General features: G+C 46.3%; 1 protein-coding gene across 1 annotated transcript in view; it reads left to right on the top strand.

Moving 5' to 3' along the window:
- Positions 1-16535, top strand: part of prkdc (protein kinase, DNA-activated, catalytic subunit) — a 300538-nt gene that overhangs the window by 233811 nt on the left and 50192 nt on the right. Inside the window, 6 exon segments of the mRNA XM_085992889.1 lie at positions 7175-7306; positions 8104-8283; positions 11767-11975; positions 12265-12403; positions 13229-13417; positions 15219-15443. Of these exon segments, the coding sequence (XP_085849015.1) occupies positions 7175-7306; positions 8104-8283; positions 11767-11975; positions 12265-12403; positions 13229-13417; positions 15219-15443 (1074 nt within the window).

The raw sequence follows: 16535 nt of genomic DNA, 5'->3' as shown, positions 1-16535 counted from the left end.
TTACTTACTGCTCTTCGTTTCTCCCATGTGGGTTGGTTCCCTCAAGTCCAGCTACAAATTTCCTGTAACTTTTCAAGACTATTTCAGAAAAATACCAGATGCCAAGTGCCAAGTCTCAGCTGGTGTTGCTCCAACAGTAACATTACCATTTGTGGTGTGCAAGATCAGGGTCCCAGCGTTGAATGGTCATGTCTCTTATTGCATGACCAGTGCCATCGTTCTTTTACTGCTACCAAGGAAACCGAAGTTTAAAAGTTGCTGGGTTAGAACTTTGGTTGTTCGAGGTATTATTACATCTTACTAAGGAAGTGAAAAAAGTCACAGCGATATTTGTAATGAACGCGTTACTGCTTTCATATAATATTTCTCTGTGCTATTTAATGATTTTGGTAACCATTTAAAGTAAATGGGTTGACAAATGCATTCAAATATTGCACAGAGAAACTTCAAACGAATGCAGTAAGGTATTTTTTTTAAATTATTCGTTCATGGGCTGTGGGCGTCGCTGGCAACGCCAGCATTTATTACCCATCCCTAGTTGCCCTTGAAAAGGTGGTGGTGAGCTGCCGCCTTAAACCTGCAGTCCGTGTGGTGAAGGTACTCCCACAGTGCTGTTAGGTAAGGAATTCCAGGACTTTAACCCAGCGACGATGAAGGAATGGCAATATACTTCCAAGTCAGGATGGTGTGTGACTTGGAGGGGAACTTGGAGGTGGTGGTGTTCCCATGCACCTGCTGCCCTTGTCCTTCTAGGTGGAAGAGGTCGCGGGTTTGGGAGGTGCTGCCGAAGAAGCCTTGGCGAGTTGCTGCAGTGCATCTTGTAGATGGTACACACTGCAGCCATGGTACGCCGGTGGTGGAGGAAGTGAATGTTTAAGGTGGTGGATGGGGTGCCAATCAAGCGGGCTGCTTTGTCCTGGATGGTGTCGAGCTTCTTGAGTGTTGTTGGAGCTGCACTCATCCAGGCAAGTGGAGAGTATTTCATCACACTCCTAAATTGTGCCGTGTAGATGGTGGAAAGGCTTTGGGGAGTCAGGAGGTGAGACACTCGCTGCAGAATACCCAGCCTCTGACCTGCTCTTGTAGGCACAGTATTTACGTGGCTGGTCCAGTTAAGTTCTGGTCAATTGTGACCCCCATAATATTGATGATGGGGGATTCGATGATGGTAATGCCATTGAATGTCAAGGGGCGATGGTTAGATGCTTGCTTGTTGGAAATCGTCATTGCCTGGCACTTGTGTGGTGCAAATGTTACCTGCCATTTATCAGCCCAAGCCTGAATGTTGTCCAGGTCTTGCTGCATGCGGGCATGGACTGCTTCATTATCTGAGGAGTTGCGAATGGCACTGAACACTGCAATCATCAGCAAACATCCCCACTTCTGACCTTCTGATGGAGCGAAGGTCATTGATGAAGCAGCTGAAGATGGTTGGGCCTAGGACACTGCCCTGAGGAACTCCTGTAGCGATGTCCTGGGGCTGTGATGATTGACCCTCAATCACCACAACCATCTTCCTTTGTGCTAGGTATGCCTCCAGCCAGTGGAGAGTTTTCACCCCCGATTCCCATTGACTTCAGTTTTACTAGGGCTCCTTGATGCCATACTCGGTCAAATACTGCCTTTATGTCAAGGGCAGTCACTCTCACCTCACCTCTGGAATTCAGCTCTTTTGTCCATGTTTGGACTAAGGCTGTAATGAGGTCTGGAGCCGAGTGGTCTTGGCGGAATTCAAACTGGGCATCAGTGAGCAGGTTATTGGTGAGTAAGTGCTGCTTGATAGCACTGTCAACGACACCTTCCATCACTTTGCTGATGATTGAGAGTAGACTAATGGGGCGGTAATTGGCCAGAGGATTTGACCTGCTTTTTGTGGACAGGACATACCTGGGCAGTTTTCCACATTGTCGGATAGATGCCAATGTTACAGCTGTACAGGAACAGCTTGCCTAGAGACGCGGCTAGTTCTGGAGCACAAGTCTTCAGCACGACAGCTGGGATGTTGACGGGGCCCTCAGCTGATACTGTATCCAGTGCGCTCAGCCATTTCTTGATATCATGTGGAGTGAATCAAATTGGCTGAAGACTGGCTTCTGTGATGGTGGGGACCTCGGGAGGAAGCCAATATGGATCATCCACTCAGCACTTCTGGCTGAAGATGGTTGCAAATGCTTCAGCCTTGTCTTTTGCACTCGCGTGCTGGGCTCTGCCATCATTGAAGATGGGGATATTCATGGAGCCTCCTCCTCCTGTTAGTTGCTTAATGGTCCACCACTGTTCACGACTGGATGTGGCAGGGCTGCAGAGCTTTGATCTAATCCGTTGATTGTGAGATCACTTAGCTCTGTCTATAGCATGCTGCTTCCACTTTTTAGCATGTATATAGGCCTAGAAATTCAGTTGGTTGCGCCAGCCGTTAGTGCCTTAGGAGGAGTAGATTCCGGGCGCGAGGCGGCTTGCGCCCGGGCGAAGCGCGAACTGCGCCTCGCCCCAACTTCACTAGAGATTAGCGGCGGCGCAAAGTCTTTGCGCGCGCTCAGCTGCGCGCGCAGATCATGACGTCATTTCCTCGTGCAACGCCCTTTGTGCGCCCCCAACCGGAACTTCAGTCGCGCCGCCCCATTGTGCGCCTGGCGCCCCTAGCGACTGTGAAGTGGAACGGTGCTCAGCCAATGCGGGGGGCGCAAATTAAAGGGCACTCATCCTGCAATATAAAACGCTGCCATTTTGCAGCACACCTTCTTGCGAAATGGATCTTTGGAGAGAGACCAAGGTAGATAGCTTTCTGCTTTGGCCCAACACTCGGACAGGTACTTCTGGCTTCAGGCCACAGCTTTCAAAAAGTTTTTGCCTTCATTGACATCTCATTGTTTGCCAGCATATTATGGGGGCTGCAATGGGTGTAAACGCTGGCTTTCTCAATTACATCCAAAGGGCTCCGAGACGCCATGAGAGACTGGCAGCCCTGGCTAGACTGAGAGGGGGCAACAGGCATCGGCAAAGGAGGCCTTACCCACCCAGGGTATACCGCCAGCAGTTCTCCTATCTCCAGATGTCTGAGGAGCAGTGTGTTCGGAGGCTGCGATTCAGAAGGGACGTGGTCACAGAGATCTGCCAGCTGCTTGCCGGTGATCTGCAGCCACAGCTGAGGTGCAGGACGTCTCTGTCGGTGGCAGTGAAGGTGACGGTGGCTCTCAACTTTTATGCCACCGGCTCCTTCCAAGCCGCTACTGGCGACATTGCCAACATCTCCCAGTTCGCCGTGCATTGCTGCATCCGCCAGGTGACCAATGCCCTTTTCAAAAGAAGACGTCAGTTCATCTCCTTCTCCATGGCTCTTGACAAGCAGCAACAGCGTGCAATGGGCTTTGCAGCATTCGCGGGCTTCCCCATGGTGCAGGGCGCCATTGACTGTACGCATGTGGCTTTGCGGGCACCTCTGGAGAATGCCGAGGATTACCGCAACCGGAAGGGCTACCATTCGCTGAACGTCCAGCTGGTGTGTGACCACAGGCAGCTCATCCTAGCTGTCAATGCCCGCTTTCCAGGCAGCAGCCACAATGCCTTCATCCTCCGACAGACTTCTGTGGCAGACATGTTCCAGGCCCAGCCTCACCCACGAGGATGGCTTATCGGGGACAAAGGCTATCCTTTGTGTACCTGGCTGATGACCCCGCTCCGTGCGCCCAGCACCCCTGCTGAAGAGCGATACAACGAGAGCCATCAATCGACCAGGAACATCGTCGAACAAACAATCGGCGTCCTGAAGCAACGGTTCCGCTGTCTCGATCGTTCCGGGGGAGCACTGCAGTATTCGCCGGAGCGAGTCTCCCATTTCGTCGTCGTTTGCTGCATGCTGCACAACCTGGCTATCCGCAGGACTCAGCCACTGCCACCACACATTGGAGGACCACCTGAGGAGGAGGAGCAGGAGGAGGAGGAGGAGGACCAGCACAGGAGGGAGGCACAAAGTGCAAGGGCCGCCCGTCGCCGGCTTATTGAACGTCGGTTCTAGGCCCCCTCTCAGGGAATGGCTTGTGCCAATGTCAGCAGATGAATGTAGCCGCTCCACAAGCCCTCAGCCGAGCAGGGCAACCAGGACTTAACCAAAAAACCATGCACACTGCAATTTAACAACAAAAATTTATTGAAAACCTCTGCCCTTCCCACATTACATGCTCATGTGGAGAAGCCCCCTCCAAAAACACAAAAATACCAGTCTCGCCCTTACAAAAAGAAAGAAAGACACCAGTCTCGGCCTTACACAAATAAAGAAAGACACCAGTCTCGGCCTTACACAAATAAAGATAGACACCAGTCTCGGCCTTACACCCAAACAACTGCACAAGTGTCGGCCTTCCAACAAGCACCAGGCATTTGTGCATACCTCTACTTTTTGCCCTTCAAGGGCGATGCCTTGTGCATCCTTGCCTGGCCCCTGCCTGCCCTGCTGCTCCTCAATGGGAGCCCAGTGGCTGCAGCAAGGCTGGGGGAAGGCTGCTGAGGGGCAGATGGCGAGACGGCAGATGCCCTTGGGGGTCGGCCTGCACCAGCTCTGGCCTTGGAGGGGCCGGCTGCTGACTGCTCCAACTGTGGCTGGGCGGCAGCAGTCTGTCCAGCAGCTCGTGGCAGCTGCAATGGCGGAGTGGCAGTGTCGGCTGCAGGAACGGTGGCAACCTGGCAGATCGCAGGTGCTCGCTGGTCGCCTGACACATTGGCACTCTCACGGGCCAGCAGTGCAGCATGCGCAGCAACCAGCTGAAGGGCAGATTGCTGGGCTGCTGCTGCGCGGCGAGTGCCCTGGCGAGGCCTGGCTGATCCAGCGAGGGTGGCAGCAGTTAGTGCCCGTGTGGCCCTGGTCTGTGTCCGCAATACACCAGCCAGTGAATGGACGGCACGACTGAGCACTTGGCTAGAAGCCGACTGTGCTGCCGTGAAGTCCTGCAGACTCGTGGCCTGTGCTGCCGCGATGTCCTGCAGACTCCTGGCCTGTGCTGCATTGATGTCCTGCACACTCCTGGCCTGTGCTGCATTGAATTGTTCCAGACTCCTGGCCTGTGCTGACCCGAATTCCTGCACACTCCTTGCCAGTGACTCTATGGAGTCAGGCATCCGTGCCACTGCAGCCATGAGCTCAGTGTGCCTGCGCTCAGCCTGGACGGCCATTTCCTCTAGGAGGCGCACCTCCTCTGCGCTGACCGTCGCAGGACTGGAGGCCGCACTCACCCTCTGGGGAGAAGTCCGCCGAGCTTCCCCACCCCTCCCGCGTTGCTGCAGGCCGCTGGGCCCCGGAGCTTCACTCTCCTCCGACCCTTCCCCCCGGCTCCCCTCCAGGGAAGACGTGTCCCCTACATCGGCATGGGCTGGCGCGGCTGAGGGTGGCTCTGATGGGCCGGCTTCCTCTTCCTCCTCCTCGTCTTCCGAAGGGCTGACAGTGGCAGCTTGAGGGCCCGCCTCCTCACCTGGCGATTCACCATCTGAAAGCAGGAAGGCACAAGAGTAGCTTTAGAGTGAGGACAGGACGGCAGCGAGGGAGGCATGAGTGGTGCCATTCACCGCATTGGTCGGACAGTGGCAAAGGATGCTGATCTGATGCGCAAGTGGAACGAGAGAGGTCCAAAAGGTCATGCCCTTACCATTGGTGCCCAGAACAGGGTCGGCATCTCCAGTGGCAACGGGGCCAATCAGCCGGCCTCCCATAATGCACTCCACACGCTGGTTGAGGTCGGAGAGCTCTTTGATGTCAGGACGGCCTCCCCCGGTCTCAGTTTGGTTGCGCCGGTTGTGCGCAACCTTGGCCTGCAAGAGAAAGGACGGCCTCTAAGTACAGTGTGTAGCCCTGATCTTGTCTGCACTGCCTCCCATGGTCGAATAGCTTGGACAGTGTGTAGCCCTGATCTTGTCTGCACTGCCTCCCATGGTCGAATAGCTTGGACAGTGTGTAGCCCTGCTCTTGCCTGCACTGCCTCCCATGGTCGAATAGCTTGGCCAGTGTGTAGCCCTGATCTTGTCTGCACTGCCTCCCATGGTCGAATAGCTTGGACAGTGTGTAAAGTGCTGAATGTGCAAGTGATTTTCATGCCAGTCCCATAGCTGCTGGATGAGAGCTGGCCATTAGAGCTTTCAGGTCCCTTTGCCCATAATGTGAGGTGCACATGCAAGGATGAGGAGGACACTGGAAAGGGTACTCACCCTGACAACCCGAGTGAGGTCGTTGAACTTCTTCCGGCATTGCACAGCAGTCCTGGCAACCACGCTGTTGGAAGAGACCCTGTTGGACACCTCCCTCCAGGCTTTCCGGTAGGCGCTGGGCAGCGGCCTCTTGCCACCTTCTGGGTACAAAACATGGCGCCTGCGCTCCACTCCGCCAACCAGCAGCCTCAGGTCACCGTCGCTGAAGCGCTGCGCTCTCTCCCTGGCCTTCTCCATAGTCCTGGACGTTGTACAGGTGAAGCTGAAGTGGTCAGGCCTAGGTTGAGGGCTGCAGTGTGCAGGGTGTGGCAGGCAAACAAATCGACCCTCCCCCTTTAAGAGCTGACCGGCGCCGGAGTGTCTGCCGTCAATCAAAAACTCGCCGCACCTGCGCTGCGCCCGGCCTCGGTGGTATCGCTCAGCACCGCCGGCTTAGCGCCTAAAGATAGTCGTGCATCGCCTGTTTTAGCGCAGCAGCAACCTCTTGGGGCGTTGCGACTGAATATCGGCGAAGGGGGCGCGACTTTGCGCCGGGCGCAAACTTTAGCGGCCGCCCGACTTTACCGCCCCAAAAGTGGCTATACTGAATTTCTAGGCCATAGTCCTGTGTTGCAGCTTCCCCAGGTTGGCACCTCATTTTTAGGTACGTCTGGTGCTGCTCCTGGCATGCTCTTATTCATCAAAAATATTGATGAGAACAATTTCACCGCATAAGTTTTTAAAGGTGAAGAACAGGGCTGGAGGGAGCTGAGTCCGTTTGATTTTTAAAACACCCTGCCTGGTTAAAAAAAAAAAATGTGGTTCTAATTATAGTCATGGAAGTTCACCATTTCAGTCTTTGCTTCACTGGAAAGTCGCTACTTGGCTTACAGTAACCTCCTGATGAGTACTTGTTGCCTTTGTAATGGGTAATTATAGAATTGGATGATTGTGTGTTAACCAGCAGGCTACTTATATTAAATATCACTTAATCTTTTTTCAGGAAATGAAAGCTGAACAGAAGATGAAACGAGATGCACAGGTCACTCTTTACAGATGTTATCGTGTTGGAGATCTACCTGACATTCAGATCAAATTCAGCAGTTTAATTGCCCCATTGCAGGCTCTAGCTCAGGTCTGTAAATAAAATCCTAAACAATTTTAGCCTTTTGATCTAAATAAATCTTTATTAGCTGACAAATACTTGCTTATTTTCTTCAAGCAAATTATTTTCTCTACATCTTTACCATTTACCTGCAACATGTACAATAACTTTACATATTTCTATTTTGATTTAAAGTACTTTTTGATTTTAGTATTTACTCCCACTGCATACACCTCAAAGTTCTGCACAGAAATGATAGATAAATTACTTGTTGTGAAAGCTTTTTGTCTTCAGGATAACTTGTGTGAAAACGTTCGAGCCAGCTCTTGGTTAAGCTGCTTCAATATCTGCAGTCTAGATGTTATATGAGTTGCAGTTATGGTAAAAATAGTGGTAAATAACCAGGAAAATGGTGAAGACTGCCAGGTATTGTTGCAGCAACTCTGGAAGGTAAAAAAAAAAGGTTGAACCAGAGGGCTTCAGTTCTAATTCACCTTAGACACTCAAGTTTGTTTGCACTCGTAGAACAAGATCAGTCAGACTCAGCCTTCTGGGCAGTGCTGTGCCCTGCTGTTGAGTTTCCATCTTGAGTGGAGGGGCCCAATGTAAATGAGTCTTTGAGTGTTTCAAAGTCTCTGAGGAGTGCTATTTGTAGCAGCTCTTTGGCAAGTCTTGTCGGAGAGTGAATTCTCAGGGGGTAAAATCATACAGCTGAAGGAGTCCATTTGGCTCATCGTTCCTGTGGCTGCTCTTTGGTACGTCTGGTTGGAGAGTGAATTCTTGGGGTAGCTACAGAAATTATACCAGAATTTGTAATTGTTTTGCAGAAAGACCATTCACTTGCTAAACAACTTTTCAGTGCCCTATTTTCTGGAATTCTGGAAGAAGTGAAAATATCTAAAACCGCTGCTGAAATGAGTGGCATTGGAAAAGAGCTCATGAAAAATTTTAGTTGTTTGCTTAGTAGCACAACATTGTGCTTCCCACCATTTGTGAGCTGCATTCAGGTAAGGAGAGCTGCTGCTTAATATCATTACAATTTACTGATTTCGAGATCTGTTTTGGGAGGGGGGTAACTTACTGTCAATCAAACTAATTACTATGAACCTTTGTTGATACTCCATTGTCAAAAGTTTGAATCACAGCTGTTAGAAAATTGATAAACCTTCTTAAAAATGATTATTGCAGTTAATATAGAGTTAGAAGCTGTTTGTCAAAATTGGTTAGTTAGCTGGTTGAACTTCATGGCATGCCTTGTTTGTACAATTATTTCATTATGTTGTGTATCAGTTTCTATGCTGAATATACAATTCCTTGTTTTTCTATAGTGCTCCTCATGTGAAGTCAGTTGCTTCAAAGTGCTTTACATTAAGGAAGAAAAAGCAGTGGATCGAGCAGGAGGGAAAATGGACGGGGCTTAGAATGGAAACAAGGCACAGTCAAAGAGAAGGGTTCTAAGAGATTTTTAAAAACCGGGTGAGAGGTAGCAAGGTGGAGAGAACTGGGTAAGGAGTTCCAGAGGTCAGGAGTGTAGTGGTTGAATGAGCAGCCACCAGTGGTGAAGTGAAGGACGGAGTATCCGGAGTGGAGTTAGCGGAGTGGAGGGTGCGTGTGAGGATGTAAGGCTGCAAGAGATCACTTAAGGTAGGGTGGAGCAAGGCCAAGGAGGGGTTTGAAAGTGAGAATGAAAATCCTGAAGTCAATTCACTGGGGCACGGTGAGCCAGTGGAGTGTGGAGAGGGTGAGCATGATGGGGGTGTGGGGCTTTATGTGGGTGAGGATATAGGCTGCAGCATTTTGAATGAGTTGTAACATTGGAAGGTTGAGGTGGGGAAACTGATGGGAGTGCATTGGCGAAGGTGAGTCTCCCGCAGATGCGAGCGAGGCAGAGGCAGGCATTATTGTGGAAGAAAGCGGACCTGGTAATGGAATGCATGTGGGGAAGGAAGCTCAGCTTCGGGTACCTCAGCAGTACGCTGAGGGTTCACATTTCCTGACTTAACCTGACATGGCAGCCGACGAGGTTATTGTAGGCAAGGCCAGAAGCTCATGTGAGCCAAAGAGGAAGGCTTTGTTTCCGTCAAAAAATAAACTTTTGTTCATCCGGGTCTTAATGTTGGACGGGTAGTTCATGAGTGTTGCAACAGCCCTTGCATTAATGGAAGAGCACAGCCTATATATGTAAACTGTCCCATGCTTCTGGATGGTACTGAGGAGGGGTATCATGTAAATAATAAAAAAGCGACCAAGGTTGGAACCTTGATTCCCTCCTGTTCATTATTTACATACTGTTTGGACATGTATGAGCAGAACCAAGAAAGATCACTACCATGAAGAGGAGAGGATAAGGACAGAAAAAGAATCATGGTCACAGTTGCACAGGATATTGTTTGTAACTAGTTGACTAGTGGAGTCTCAGTGTTCTGTGCAGGGCAGAAGCTAGATTGGAGTTTGTTGAAAAGGGACAGGTGGGAATAGGCTTGTGAGGCAACGCCTTCCAGGGCATTGGACATAAAGAAAAGGTTGGTTATAAGGCGGTCATCAGAATTGTGGGGTTTAGGGTAGGTTTCTGTAGAAGGGTGTGATGATGTCACGTTTGAGGTAATTAGGGGTTCGTGATGTTGGCAGACATGGGTTGAGGTGAAGACGGTTGCTTAAGAGGTGGGTTGGGAAGTACTTAAACGAGTGGTCCTGTTTTATGAATGAAATGAGTGTCTTGATGGGGAACTGGGGAGAAACTGCAGAGAATAAGATCGGTGTGCGCCAGTTGAATGGAGAGCAGGAGGAAGGGCTCGGAGTTGAAGGACAGTCAAAGGTGACAGAGACACCTATGTGGGTGGCTTTGATTTTGGGCATTGGAAGCTCCATGAATCCTCGAAGGTGGGCCATTTGGCTATCGGCCCATAATTTGCTGGAACATTTTGGCATAACTACGGCGTAAGAGTGGAGTTACGCCATTTTTCCGAGGAAATGATCACTTAACTGATTTACGCCAGTTTTACTTGCAAATCTTGATCGTTTGCGCTGCTTCCAAAATACATCCACCAAAACCATCTGCCGCTTATTTACATAGCTCCGCCCGCGTGCAAAAGACCAGCTCACCCGAGTTTCCTACATTTATGCCAGTAATGCGCCGGCATAAATTTACCCACAAAATGTTAGGTCCAGCAGGACCCGAAGTCACCAGATACTGGATAACTGGAGGAGTAACTGCATTTTTCAGGTCTAAAGCTTTATTTTTTTATTAAGAAGAAGATAGTTTTATAACTATTGATGCTTCCTTGTTCAAAATACCATTGTTATTTCCCTTTATATAAATAATTTAAATTGTTAAATAGAAACTGCAGTGTCTGCCCTTGAGATTTAAACACTTTTTAAAGTTTCTCTCCAATGCACCATTAATTTATTTAAATGAACATGCAACTTGAATACATAAATTGCAAGATCCAGAGTATTCTCCATAGTGCACCTGTGTAATTTCTAAAGAATGGTGGTCATGAAGTTTCATTTTACCACTTATATTTTGTAAATAACTAAAGCACGACTGCAGAGTTCTTCACATTGCTGTGATGGTGAAGATTAAGTGGTCCAGTCTGATCTGGCAGTGGACTGCTGCTCTGGTCAGTCAGCAAGCCTCTTGTAAGTTTATACCATGCGGATTTGATGTTGTGGAGGTGGTTTTTGCACCAAGGGGAGCATGAGATTGTTGGAGGTAAACGGGATAAGGAAGTTGGTGGAAATGGGGAGGATGAGTTCAAGTGAAAATTAATGTAATTGAACAAGGAGTCGCTTCATGTAGAGGCGACGATGGCACAGGAGAGTGGATTTTGATGAGGATAATTTCTGGAGGTTTAGGCGGGCTGTAGATAAGGAGAACCTTAAAGGAGAGATGGGTGAGGTGATTGAACATGTTCAGCTGTCTAAGACCTCTTTGGAACTTCCTCCATAAATCTATACCCTTTAAAACTTTCAAAACCAAGCTTTCGATCACCCCTAATCTCTTCCTTCCAACTCGAGTCCTTTTTTCTTGCTCCTTCCTTTATGAAGCACTTTGGGACATTTTCTTGCATTGAAGGTGATATATAAATGCAAGTTGTTGTTGTTGGACATGGATGTTGATCAATAATTGGCAAAAGGAAAGGTCATGGGATTGCTGTAATGTTTAGCAATGTTACAATATGAAACCTACTGCAAAAATATATAAAATAAGTACTTTTTTTAAAGGTTATGTAAAAGTAGATAAAATGAAATTATAGATTTTTTGTCTGTTTTAATTGGTTGATTAAACTTAATCTCAGTTTGCATTCTGGATCTACCTAAATAGTTATTTATCCTTGGGTAAGTTGTGCTTTTGCCTGATTTATGTATTAGAGAAATTAAGTGATCAGTTTTATTATAGTTGCTTGTTGGATTTGGGAATAAGGATTAAATAACATAGGTTTTGATGTATTGCACTGTACCAGTACTGTTCTGTTTTTTTGTTTCACAAGGATATGAGTCGTCAGCACACAGATCTGCTGCATCTTGATCCCGCTATTGTAAGCTCAACCTCCTTAGCCAGTTTACAACAGCCAATGGGAATTCTGCTTCTGGAGCTGAGTTTGATGCACCACACCCCTTCGGAAGAACCTCCAGCGAAGAGAGCAAGAGGCGGAAACCAGCTGCCTCCCGACACTGCCCGATGGGTAGAGCTGGCTAAGTAAGTCACTGCATGGTTATTAAAATAGTAAAACTACCCATTCTAAATATGTACTTTTCCTTTTCTTCCTTCTTCATCCAACGAGACAGATTTTTGCCGCCGTTGCTTCTGATTATCTGGCCAAAGTACTCTTGTGTGAGCCTAGATTTTCAGTCTAGATTTGAAGTGTCAGTGGGCTCTTCAGATCATTGTGATGCCGCTACCCACTGAGCAGCTAGGATAATGTAACCATGTATTTTGACTTTGGTGAACATTGGTTCTGAAAGCTTGAACTTTGATCTTTTTGCAGGTTGTACCGATCGCTAGGGGATTATGATGTCCTGCGTGGAATCTTCAGTGAAAAAATTGGTACAAAGTCAATCACTCAAAAAGCACTATTGGCAGAAGCAAAAAGTGATTACGCAGAGGCTGTACAGTTATATGATCAGGTAAAAGTGGTTGTGAGAATGCTGACAGTCTGACCAGTGTGATAACAGTGCTGCCCTCCCTGTTCCAAAGATAAAGATAGAAGAGTCTGCTGTTCTCAGATATCATTGTACTTAAAAAGTTGTGATATTAGCATAATAAATTTAATATGTTTTGTGTACCATGGGAGCCAGTTGCATCTTTTATTTACACCACAGTAGCTGAACAGTGGATTGTAAACGTAGCTCTTTTTTGTTTGCTAGATGTGGGCATCACCGGCAAGGCCGCACTTATTGCCCATCCCCAGTTGCACTGAGAAGTTGGTGGTGAGCTTTTGTTAACCTTGTGGCGATGGTGCTCCCACAATAGCATTAGATAGGAAGCTCCGACACATTGACCAAGCGATGATGAAGGATATATGTCCAAGTCAGGGTGTTGGCGTTTGACTTGGAGGTGATGGTGTTCCCAGAACATTACTGCTTATCCATCTGACTGGTTGAAGTTTTTTTGCCTGTTCAACAATATTTTGGTTCATGTAAACTGCAAATTGGGGACAAATTCCCGGATTGCTTTTATCATCAATATTCATCCAATGAATCCAGTAAAAATCAAAGTAAAACTGATGCAGGCATTGCTTATATCATCTGTATGAATATTCTTATTTCCCCTAGCAGAGTCTTTATTGTGAAAGGATCTTGTCATTTTGCCTTTTCTGTTGTAGGACGGTAGTTCCGTTTCTTGGTTTGGTTATGCAAGGCAGCGGTAAATAGTAATGGGAGCATTCCATGAATCGTACTGTAATATCTTAAACCTGCGATTATAGAATTAGTATGGATTTGACTTGGCAGGCCCTGAATTCCGAAGAATGGGTAGATGGAAACCCTACAGATGCAGAGAAAGACTTTTGGGATATTGCAGCTCTGGAGTGTTACAGTCACCTGACCGAATGGAAGTCACTGGAATACTGTTCCACCATTAACATCAGTGACAAAATGCCTGCAAATTTAGAGGAGATATGGACTGATCCTTTCTATCAGGTGAGCAAAAGTGCTTCAGGTGTTGGGCACTTGCATTATTTTAGCATCATTGACTTCAGATGTGTTTATTATATGTAAGAGATTACGTGCCTGGTGAAATCCAATGGAAGTCTCTTTGTAGGCGAAGCCTTGCCTCCAGAAGCTTTCTTTAAAAGTAATTTACAAAAACAATGGTTAACATTAGCACCCTTCTATTTTGTTTGGTGTTTTCATTTCAGTTGTTCAAGATGTTACTGAGCACACGCGCACACACACACGCAAACCCCATAAATTGGAGAGCAATGTAGTTAATAATATAGCAATAGAGTGAACCAACCCTTTGCCACAGTATGTCGGTTCGACTACTTCCAAAAATCTACCTTCATGTGCCAAGTGTTTTACTCGTGTCAAGATATTGGAGCAGTCGATGCATGTTAATTCATGCATATTTTATTGTATAGTCATTTGCATTTAGAATGTGTATGTTACTCTTTGTATTTTTTTTAAGTGTTTACTGTATTGTCACAATGAACCATTGTTAACAACTGTATAGCTGATGAGTGGCTTATCCAAGATGAGCAAACTGGATAAATCCAGCATTTGCAATCTCCATTTGCCCAACTTCCCGAATTTTTTATACATCAGATCACCCCCACTCAAGCTTGCCCTTGTACTGAAGCTGAACCTGTTCAACATACTCACGCTGATCTCCTGTATACCTGTTCCTTTCTGCAAATCAAACAGCTATTCAATTAGCCCCCAATTAACTACTGTGAATAACAAGTTGAACGTAAAATGGAGAAATTAGTAAAACTTTATGCTCTAATTAATTGATACCGCCAGCATTCAAGAGAATACTCAGAGGGAAGCAGACAATGTAATTAGCTCCAGGGTAGTTACACGTTTAATTTTAGAGCTTGGCGCCAGGCTGTTTGTCTTTTTACCGCCACAGTGCACTTTGGGGACCAGGGAGAGGGGGCTGATGTTTGCCCCAGAGTTCTGTCTAAATTGCCCAGTGACATTTGCTGACATAATGCACCAAGTTGTAGTTTATATTTTGTACCACTAGATGGTGCTGACACATTTTGAGAGTTCTATACCAACAATATTAATACTATTTAATGACACCAAATCAAGTAAGAGAACAAAAATACAAAATCTAAAGGAGAATATTTACCCAAATACATCCATAGCAATAGATTTTTTTTTAATGCCTGTATAGTTGTTGGCTAGGCTACTAGATTATACAGCATTGTAGCTCCGAGAGGACAGACTATCTTCTCCTTTGCAATCATGAACCACTTACTTACTTACGTCTTTCGGATGAGATGTTAAATCGAGGCCCCGTCTGCTCTCTCAGGTGGACGTAAAAGATCCCATGGCACTATTTCAAAGAAGAGCAGGGGAGTTATCCCTGGTGCCCTGGCCAATATTTATCCCTCAACCAACATAACAAAAAAAAACAGATTATCTGGTAATTATCACATTGCTGTTTGTGGGAGCTTGCTGTGCACAAATTAGCTGCCATGTTTCCCACATTACAACAGTGACTACACTTCAAAAGTACTTCATTGGCTGTAAAGCGCTTTGAGACGTCCGGTGGTCGTGAAAGGTGCTATATAAATGCAAGTCTGTCTTCTTTCTCTCCACCTCAGATGAGTTCTGGTGTACCCGAGGAAAAAGACGTGGAGATAAATAGAAACACTTTTTATTGCAATTTTTAAAAAAAATTATTATCCAGGAAGCTGTAAATAATGTGTTAGTGTAGATGTTTAAAGGATTCTGAGAACAAGTTTTATTCTTCCATTTGGCATTTTTTTAGGAGACTTATTTGCCATACATGATGCGTAGTAAAGTGAAATTATTACAGTTGGGTGAAGCTGACCAGTCTTTGCTGACGTTTATTGACAATGCAATGAAGGTGGACCAATGGAAGACTGTTATTGAAACCCGCTACAGCCAGGAACTGAGCCTCCTGTACATCCTGCAGGATGACTTTGACCGTGCCAAATACTATGTCAATAATAGTATCCAAATTTTTATGCAGGTTAGTACCTGACATACAGTCAAGAGTTGATGGTCTATCCAGTAAAATGATTTTTGTATGCGAATTTGGCTTTTTGAGTTGTTATAGACTTTTATCTGCTACGTGTAGTTAGAGTTTAAATAATTAATCATAAGTAGCCATCTAATGACCTAGTTAGCCATGTGTTCATTGGATTTCTAGGGCACAAAAAAACATTTTCAGGTAAAATGAAAAGGGAAAGATAATGTAAAAATATATTCAACATAACTTTCCTGATCACAATGAATTTCATCTGTTAGTGTCATCATTTAGACGTGCACCCATTTGTGTGACTGGGCTCATCCGAGGGAGTCATTTGAGCACAGGGACAGAGGGAAAGTTGAAGGGTGAGTAACGTGAGGTTGCTCTTGACTATGTCCTCGTGGCCAGTTACAGAATGCCACTAACAATGAGGCATGCAAGCAGGTTAACTGGCCGGCATCTAGGGGAAAAATTTCAGGTTTATCTTGAACAGATAGTTCAGCAAATCCCATAAGAACTGTAAGAGGACTACAGACAGCATGAAATTGTGAAATCTGGAATATTTTAGTGACCCTGAGAAAAAACATTTATTTTTGTGCTCAATAAGATGAGGTGTGTTAGTGTTGACAAATTGAACACTTCCCATTTCACCTATCCAGTATTAAGTACATCCAGTTCAGATGCTGAGCATTGTTTCCCCTAGTTGGCTCCAACAATGTGCCCAAACTCCGACAGCACCCCTACTACACCAGTGTGACATATTTCTGTGGCGAGAAAAAAAAAGTAGTTGGTATAGTTCAGTAACATTAGGGTAGTTTTAGACATACTTATTTTTCAGAAAATATTTTGACATGTTTCCCATATAGAGATATGTGCTGTGATATAAAATAACAACAGAAAATGCTGGAAAAACTCAGCAGGTCAGGCAACATCCGTGGAGAGAAATTTGAGTTGACGTTTCGGGTTTGACCCTTCTTCAAAACTGCTGTGCTGTGATATACTTGGCAATAGGTGATGCAGTAGTTATGATGAAAAAACACTCAGAACAGACATGCTTATCTATCATGGCGCCATAGATGGCAATATCATTAT

This window comes from Somniosus microcephalus, chromosome 7 (genome assembly GCF_052327205.1).
Source record: "Somniosus microcephalus isolate GS21.2 chromosome 7, FLI_Smic_1.0, whole genome shotgun sequence".
NCBI classification, from domain to species: Eukaryota; Metazoa; Chordata; class Chondrichthyes; order Squaliformes; family Somniosidae; genus Somniosus; species Somniosus microcephalus.
The sequence above is the reverse complement of the archived record's forward strand: the minus strand, read 5'-3'. Positions and strand labels throughout refer to the sequence as shown.